The 9,591-nt window shown below is 32.4% G+C and overlaps 2 protein-coding genes across 2 annotated transcripts in view; both read left to right on the forward strand.

Moving 5' to 3' along the window:
• The first annotated feature begins 338 nt into the window (after window positions 1-338).
• LOC119688350 lies at window positions 339-1,398 on the forward strand. The gene is made up of 3 exons (XM_038103029.1): window positions 339-1,157; window positions 1,222-1,340; window positions 1,384-1,398. The coding sequence occupies exons 1-3, from the start codon at window positions 404-406 to the stop codon at window positions 1,396-1,398; spliced, it is 888 nt and encodes a 295-aa protein (XP_037958957.1). The 5' UTR covers window positions 339-403.
• Window positions 1,399-7,876: 6,478 nt separating this feature from the next.
• LOC119688352 overlaps window positions 7,877-9,591 on the forward strand; it is a 5,064-nt gene continuing 3,349 nt past the window's right edge. The window contains exons 1-4 of the mRNA XM_038103030.1: window positions 7,877-8,695; window positions 8,750-8,922; window positions 8,977-9,161; window positions 9,410-9,582. Coding sequence (XP_037958958.1) covers window positions 7,962-8,695; window positions 8,750-8,922; window positions 8,977-9,161; window positions 9,410-9,582 — 1,265 coding nt within the window. The 5' untranslated portion in view covers window positions 7,877-7,961. The remainder of the gene's footprint in view (window positions 8,696-8,749; window positions 8,923-8,976; window positions 9,162-9,409; window positions 9,583-9,591) is intronic.

Below are 9,591 nucleotides of genomic sequence, written 5' to 3' on the forward strand. Positions count from 1 at the left end.
TTGACTGGCAAAGAATACTGGACACGGTCAAAGAAGACTCACTTCTGTAACGGCCAGTTTAGTTAATTAAGTCAAGTCAAGTCATAATCTTGATAGAGTGTCAGACTGTTCAACAGACTGTTGTTAGTTATTATATTTAATTTATTTGATTACGGATCATAAATCATGAATTATTGTAAATTAAGCAAACGAGATATATTAGTTGGCTATGTTTTTTTTGTTTTTTAACTTCGATAATAAAAACATGAATATAAATTTTTGTATCAAGTCAGTTTAATTTTTTTTCTCCTCGAAAATTGTGAGATTTTGTATATTTTAATAAGTTTGGAAGAATTCAATAACGGATTAAATTTTTTGCTATTTTATTCTTCTGGGATAAATACAATACAGGATCGCAACTAGTATGGCAAACACTTGCTATAGTTTACTCCAAGGACATGAGCAAGAGTGGTGTGATGCATATGAATTGTGCCACGAGGAATTATACTATAAGCAACCAAGCGGATTTCGTGCAAAGATTTTTATGACTACATTTATTATTCTTGCTGCCCTAATGACAGGTTCTTTTCTCGCTTCCATATTTTATTTGAAGGTTAATCACAAGCATGATAATATATATTATCTTGCTCTGTGTGCTATTCCCATCCATGACAATTATACGGGATCAATTCCGTACATGTTAAGTCAAACAGATGATTTCAACTCCACCTGGAAGACAGTTACAGCGTCACAATATATTGAAACTTTAATTGATGCTTTAATTGATCCCTATGAATATTACTTACGTGAAGAAATCCAATTTAATATAACTGCTAGTATGGGAGTCCAAGCAGTTATAAATGTTTATGATATCAGTGGTAATCTATCTACTCAAATTTATCACGACTTCAGAAAAAATCACACCGTAATTGTGGACTATGAAAACCAACGATGTTTCATCGAGAGACTTAAGCGTAATATTACCATGGATGCGCAAGAAGTGTTGTTGTCTATGCAGAGGAAGGAAAACATTTTTCCTATACCGCAGGGTAAAGTGTTGTTTTTACGTAAACGTATCATTCTACCAGCTGTTGTTGATCTATCCTTCGCTAATAAGTATATGGTAAGGGATTGTCATGATAAATATGTCTACATACTAACTGATTATCGTCCCCAAGGTAAAAAATGTTTTGAATTTTAAATATGAATAAAGAATTATTCTTATGCGCTTTAAATTTTCAGATGATGACCTGGCTGATCGATTGACTAGGAAAGATGTTGTCTTTCACACATTTTTTGATCGAGGTATTACTAAATATAGCCTCGTCAACTTTAATGACATTTTAATGTTTGAAAAAGAAGCACAATTATTTTAGGTTAAAACTAATTTAAATTTAAAATTAGGAAGTTAAGATTTAAAAGTTTTTTGTCTTTGCAATTATTTTAACCTTTTGACTAAAAAATAAAAATAAAATTCTATATGAATTTTAAATGAAGCGGCTTTTATTTAGATCAAGCGTGAATTACAGTCTTCAATAAAATAAAAGATTAATGTCATTTTTACTGTTCACATACTAAAATTAATAAGAATAAAATAATAAAATATATTGAATTAATCGATGGCTCATCCATCTTAGAAGCCCGACTTGATTTCTTTTGTGTTCCCAGACATTAAGATAAAAATACGTGGCAAGCGTTTTCTACTTCCAAATAGGACATTGAGACATTCGAAATTTTGATTTTGGAGATACCAACTTCAGAGTGGCATAATTGTTTCGAAAATTGGTTTAGTTGATTGCAAAAGTGTGTTAATCATTGGAGAACACTTCGAAAAACAATAAAATCATTTTCACTGATGAGCCACAGTGTTTTCATTGCTAGGCGAAATACTTAAAAGACAGCACTCGTATAACATCTCTGGTTGCTCAAACTATTTATGAAAAGTGAATGAAAAATGTATGTGTTCTAGTCAGGAGATCTTCGTAAAGTGTTGAAAAAACTTTGTTTCTTATTTTAACTACTTTTCGAACAATCTAATTTTTTGATTATTCGAAATAATTCAACAAAGGCCAAATGTGATGGATATTTGATGATATCTAACACCAGAGTTTTACTAAACTAAAAATTTGAAAATTTTTTTAGTTTTTCATAAAAAGGTCTTCGAAATGTAGTGAACTACAACAACAAAAATTCATTTTTATATTATTTGAATTAATTGCATTTTTGGCTAACCATACAGCTGTTTCGAGTATTGCCAAATACCTATCATCAGTGGTCGTGAAAATACTTCATGTATTTATTTATTCGTAAATAGTTTTTTTGAGACTTCAAGTACTAGGAATAGACTTCATGCCCTGCCAAATTTGAAGATCGGAGCCAGCGTACTTTTTAATGTTAATTTTAAATGTTGCACTGTTTTTAATAAATAAAATGATTATTACTAATTATTAGTTTTAATTAGAATTAAATAATATTTATTGATTAATTTAATGTTTGTATTTATTAAGACTTTTAATTTTTTTATTTGAGGAATTAAAATTTTGTATTTATTTATTTTTACTGACTTTATATAAATCTCTACTAAAGGAGTGCAAAATTTATAATTGTTTTAATTCATATTTTATTCTATTTATTTTATTATAATTTAATTATCTTTTAATTTCTCAACAGGAATTAGATATATATTATGTTGTACATAATTTCAGAAGCCACACGTTGGCTGAGTTGGAGTCGATGATCAAATTGCTTCCTTCGAAGAGGATAAGGTCATGGTAATGAGCAAAAACTATTATTTATCGTATAAATATATAGTATACATATATTTTTATAGCATTCTTATATTACTCTTAACTTTTATCTTAGGTCCTTGCAGGGACCTAATAAAATACTCTTTGTTATCTTCGTATATCAGCACTGCATTCACATTTGGTTCCCATTTGTCAAAGTTGAACACCCATCCCCGATTACTTATGGATGTGCTTTGAACGATGTATTCTAAATAAGTTGGGATAGTTAATCACGGCGATTAATTATAACAGAGGCAAAAACTTTTATGTACTATAACATTAGATCTTATTTTAGATATTTGAAGGGAGGTCCCATTATATATATTTTAAAGTACTTGTACTTTATTTGATTAAGGAAAGAATATTTATTGCAATTAGCTTTGGTGCCACAGAATATCAGTACAACATTCACTTTAAGCTGCCATTTATTATATATCAGAATGGAATAAACATCCCCGATTGTTTGGTCATTTTAATAGATATACTGAAATTAAGTTGGAATAGTTCATCGCGAGGGCTAAGCTGAGATAAACCTTATCAGGAGATTAGAGTGGAATGAAGTTACATATGGCAAGTGCTTGAACTAGTACCGGTTTACTTCTAATATTACACATTAGACAAAGTTCTTTTATAATTAATATTACAAGATAATTATCTCAAAAAAAATTGTGTATTACTCATTTTTGGTGTGTGCAATGAAAACAAAACCAAATACGAAAGCAAAAACAGGAAGTGGAAGTGAAACTTTCAATTTGGTTGGAGTAGTGTGAACCCACGCACAGTACAACCCAGACCACAATGCAACGCTCGTACCGTCACTTTGCTCTTTTGATGCAGGTTTTGTTCTTTTTTGACAATATTTATTTATTTTGCACTTAAACTCAATTTCACGCTATCAAGCTGTGTGCGATGTGATTTTTATCGCCGCATTCCACTGTTACTTCGCCATCGCAAACCACTGCATTGTTTGTGGCCAAGTATGAGTGCTGCAACAATCCGCATACCAAGTCCCAGTAAAAACGTAAAAACAGCAGAAGTTAAAACCGAAAATACAACTTCAATATATAAGCAGGGCAGAAAGCAAACAGGCGGCATGCAGTTAGTCGAGCGGGCGGCCAAACTAGGCAGCCCGGCAGCCCAACAGCCCAACAGCCAACTGGCCGCCTCGTCAGTGTGAGGCGGTGTGAGGCGGCGAGCGCGCAAGAATTCCAGAAGCACTGCATGCATGCACACATGCATCCATATCCAGACATATCTACTGTGTATATATTTATAACAAAAGTAGTAGGATATATTGTAATAAAAATCTGGCAGCACAGGAAGCTACTAAAATAATTTATGCATATGTGAGTTAAAATTTAATCCGAGTTTTGTAACACGATTGGTGGTCGGTCGGTGGTATTTGCCTGCGTACAACTAAAAATTTCGCCAAAATGTTACCAAAAATATGTATATACAGATATATAAATATATGTATATATAATGTATTAAAAAAAAAAAAAACAAAAAAAAAACATTAACAGAAAGAAATATTCGAAAAAGCCAACGAAAGACAAGAAATAAAAAAAGATTAACTTTTTCGGTGTACGGTTAAAACAGTTTGGAATATAGAAAAAATTTCAACAGCATAGATTGGATGAAAAGTCTGCTTGTGCACGTTCGAAAGTTATGAAGCTTATGTTTGGCGCGTCCAGCATTGCATAAAATTTATTACTTAAAATTTTGAATCAGTGACCTGTGTTCGCTGCATTCTCTCAATGCCCTTGCCACAGCTACAGCTACAGCCACAGCTACTGCCACTGCCACTGCCACTGCTTCTGATGCAAGTGGAATGCAGTTAAGCACTTGAAATTGCAAATCAAAAATGTGCAGTTTTTGCCCAGCCTTTGCCTTCTTGGGCGCAGCTCCTACAAAGTCTTCACTTTTTGCCAGTCAAACATACAAATATATTCTTACTAACAGATTTAAATATCAACATTTTAGCTATAGCCTCGGTACACTATTACTTCCCTTCCTATGCTCCAGCTTAATGTGCCTAACACGTTTTGGTGAGCTGTGATATTATCACCGAAATGCAAAATTTAATTCCCGTCAGTTGAACTCAATGAACTCACGCTGCAATTATTTCAAAAATTTATTCGAGACGAAATGGCTTTGAGATAATTACTAAATCGGTACTTTTTGTGGGAGTTAGATGATACAAAGAGTTTGTGAAAGAGGATAGTGTCAGATAAAAATTTTACATGTTATGTTAAGAGTGGTTGGAAGTGTGGACGATACGGGAAGTATAATACCAAATATCAATGATCCGAAATCTTTAATTGAATGCATTTATTATTTAAATTGAGATAAATAAATATATAAAGCAATTATTCAAGAATGATATGAAAAGTCAGAGGCAACTTTGATATGCACTTCATTAGGTATAGGTATAGGTTGGAGTGGCGGCCTTGTATCCCAAAAAGCCCACTTAAGCACAAATAAAGGCCCGTTGTGGTACCACAGGAGTTACGTTATTTGTATATAGATTTTAATCAGTATACATTTAACGCCGAAAGAAAGGTAACGAATCCCCCATTATGCAAAGGAAAACCAACCTGACAGTTCTATGAACTTGGCTAGGTCCCTAACATTACAGGATGACAACTCAGTCAGGTCAGTTAGAAAAGGAGATCCAAGGATTTTTAATCTTCTTCTGGCTAGGGAAGGGCACTGACACATGAGATGGAGTACAGTCTCCTCCTCATCCTCAGAGCCACAGCCTCGACAAAAGTCGTTAAAGGGGAGACCCAGTCTCATAGCATGCCTTCCTATTACGCAGTGTCCCGTCAGCACAGATACCGTAGTGCTGAGCAGGTTCCGTCTTAGTTGAAGTAGCTGACGGGTTCTTTTCTTATGCACTTCATTAAGGATGATATGAAAATAGAAATTCCACATATCAATTATACAGTAACTTTTATTGGATTGCTTTAAATATTTGTTTTACAATAAATAGGAAAATATAGTAAAAATTAAAGAATGAAGTCAAAAATGAAATTAATTAGTAATGTACTTGGAAGTGTGAATAAAATAAAAATAATAATAATATATATCATGGCAAAAATCACAGGATAACATCAAAAGCTGATACAATAGTTTAATACTTTAAATTGTGAATGTTATGAACGGGAAACCATCACATATCAATTATCAGGAACGTTTCTTTGACTGCACTACGCTTTCATTTTTACGTAAACAGGAAATTAAAACAAAAATTAAGGAATGGACCCACGTCACTGCTGACGATTATAAGCTCAAAATTGTGAAAGATTTTGTTTATTTGGGAACCAGCATAAACACCATAAATGATGTCAGCCTAGGAGTCAACGAAGAATCACTTTTACCAATAGATTTTACTTCGGGTTAAATAAGCAAGAAAGAAAGCCTTCTCTCGACAAACAAAAAACACGCTCTACAAATCTCTTATAATGCCTATCCTGCTGTATAGTGCAGAAGCTTGAATAATTACCAATAGTGATGAGAAGACGTTAGGAGAATTCGAGAGAAAAAATTTTCGGAAGATCTATGGTCACTTGCGTATCGAATGAGCTATACCGCATAACCAAGGTTTCGCTGGCTTGATTATGTCGTACGAATGGAAGAAAATGCTCTGACTAGAAAAGTATTTCGTTTGGTTCCAGCAAGTAGAAAATGTGATAGAGGACATCTGCATCTTCGGTGGAAAAACCACATGACTAACGACTTGAGAGTCGCAAGTACTAAAAACTTGCGACAGCAATTAACTGATTGGGCTGACTGGCGGAGACTACTTGAAGCGGCAAAGTACGATTCACATATGTAATGGCTTACAACTAAGTAATTATTGAAACTGAGGGTTTGAATAATTTGAATAATAATATTGTACTTAACATAATTAATTAAACGACTTTAAAATTCCGGTAATGGTTAAACGACTTTAAAACCCGGTAATGGTTTTGAGAAGGCGCAGCACGTTTCTTTATGCGCCTCTTCTGTATGCGCGCCTTCTACAATATCGTACATTAAGTTCGATTAGTGCTCCCTTAACTTCGTCGTCGGCAACTTGCAGACTTGCAGAGAATCAAAGATCTTACGAACAACTTTTTTATTGTAGTTAGCATAAATTTAGTCTAAACTATTTAACATTAAAAGATCTTAAATAGTAACATTATTTTAAAATATTTAATATGAGTGCAAGAAATCGATTACAGATCTTCTTCTTCTTCTTCTTGTTCTTGAGTTAGTGATATTACGCACTTTTACTCTGTAATGGCTGGGGGGCTTATCACTATCCCACACTAGGCTTTAACTAGGCTAAGAAATCATATCATTTATTTGTCTTTTAGTTGATGACGGATCTTAAATCAGCATACCTTCATGAGAATCCAGAAGTGGACTTGAGGATTGTTAGGACGGGGTTAAGTAGCGTTTTAACTTTAGTGAATAATTTTAAAGCTCTGTCTCTGATATATATATATATATATTATATATATAATATAATTATATATATATATATATATATAAATATATTATATACATAAAGATTTGACAGATATTAATTAAAATAGTATTTATGGTGGTGAACATATGTTGGTCTTAATATCCATTATTGTGTGACATCCGTGCTTATGCCGATGATAACGGAATATATATGACAACATTTAAGGATATGCTTTGTCATTATACAGAATGAGAAGTAGAAACAAAACATTGAATATATACACGTATGCCGAAGAAGGACACATGTCTAAAGTATATACGTATGGGAATGACTATATAGACTATACCTATGTGTGTATATTAATAAGACCACACCTCTGTTAAGAGAGCCATACGAAGTCAGCTAAAAAGTAGTGTCTTAAATTTATTAGAAGAAAACGGAAGCAGTATTTTTGAGATCATATTTTAAGAATTTCATAAGCTTATATCACTCTCTATATTTCTTAGAGTATTGACAATTATATTCAAATATATACAAATCTTTATTTAAGGAGCCGAATATATTGATTTAATCAAACTTCATACTCAAGTTTTGCTTTATTAAAATAAAAATTCTTGAAATTAAATTCTTTGAAAAATCAAAGTTATCTAGAATTTTCGTATAAAGTTTCTTAATTTCAGATTGTTTTCATATGTAAAATATATTTTTTTAACTAAGTTAATCTGCTTTAAAATAAAATGGCTGAAATAGTTGTGAGCGATATTTTAGATAAATCTCAAGAAACTGGCACTTCTGAGAAAAGCGACGTATCAGAAGCAAATGATAAGTACGAGAAGGTTCAGAAAATTGTAATACTTGATCGCTCTGAAGACCATGAAACTGCTCCTGACCCAATTCCTGAAACTATTAAACTTGTTCCAAAAACCCCAAAAAAGGAAAAGAAAGTCATGATTTCAACTAACAAGACACCTTTACTATGCACACCTGTTATACCGGAGATTCCACCATGCAGTTGTGTTTGTGAATCGATTATTCCAGTAATAGATCCAAATAAACAAAAGCCGATATTAGAAGCTCGAGCAGATCTCGAAGTGGAGCTTGTATCTCTGTCGGATGAAGATTTGTACATTGACTTAATTCGTCCTTTTAAATATTTAGCGGAAATGGGATTCATAATAGTTCGAAACGAATTTCTTAGTAAAATAAAGTTCGCTTACAAGATAATGATTCATAATCCTTTAGTTGCCGAAGCCGAAAATCCAAATTTTTTGTTTAGCTGGGGCCCTGAAGAGTATTCTATACGCCGAAATGATAATGCTGTATGGTTAGAACTGTTGGAAATGAATGTGGCACCAGCTTTCTTAAATGTAGTTAAATTCAGATTTGATATGGAAGAGGCAGTGCGTTATTTTTTGTTTTTGTCAAATTTAGGTGAATCGGAAAACTATGAGGAGGGACTTGAATTTATAAAGTAAAGGATTTATTACTTATGATTTAGTTAAATATTAAAAACCTGTACTTTTAGAGCGGCTTACAGTCTTCTTAGTATAACAGAAACTCTGAACGAAGAAGTTGTCAAGAATTCTTCTGAAGCCAAACAGTTGGATGATAATTACCTAGCTCGGTCCATTTTTCAAGAAAATAGGGAAACTGACGCGTTAAAGAAAAGACTTTATCTTAAACTATTCAATTTTGAGGGTAAATTTAATTGTTTTTAATAATATTAATTATATAACTAATTATCGTTATTAGCTGTGAATCCTATCGAATTAAGAGTGGAAATACTGGACGTATATGCACAAGCTGAACTAGCTGAATACGAATTCTATAAAACTGAAAGGGACATTAAAACAGCAATTGAAAAATATAAACAGGATCGGATGGATAGAACAATGTGTCATGCGAACATAATGGATGCATATTATTTGCAGTCTGAAGTGGGTCTATTACTATTAATTTTTCTTAGCAACTAATATGTTTTGTTACATATTTTGAGAAAAAATCCTTTTTCAGATTTCTTAAAAGGTTAAAACAAAAAAAAAACTTATAACAATTCATTATTATTTCCGTACAATGTGATTTAACAAGCCTAAACTTTTCTTATCTAAAACTTTTCTAAAAAAAAATATACAAAATTTAAGTTCTCTCACTCATATATCTAAAATTGCTCTTTTCACATATATAGGAATGCAAGAAATATCTGGGTATTATGTCCCAAAAATATGAAGTCGAATTTGATGAACTTGATTACAGTATTGCCGATTATAAGATCAACATAGAAAAAATGAAGGACACAAAAAAAACTCGGGAATTAAGGTTGAAAGAAATGAGACGTGAACTTGATGCTTTCCGACGTGAGCAATATAT

Source organism: Teleopsis dalmanni, chromosome X (genome assembly GCF_002237135.1).
Source record: "Teleopsis dalmanni isolate 2A chromosome X, ASM223713v2, whole genome shotgun sequence".
In the NCBI taxonomy this organism is placed as follows: domain Eukaryota; kingdom Metazoa; phylum Arthropoda; class Insecta; order Diptera; family Diopsidae; genus Teleopsis; species Teleopsis dalmanni.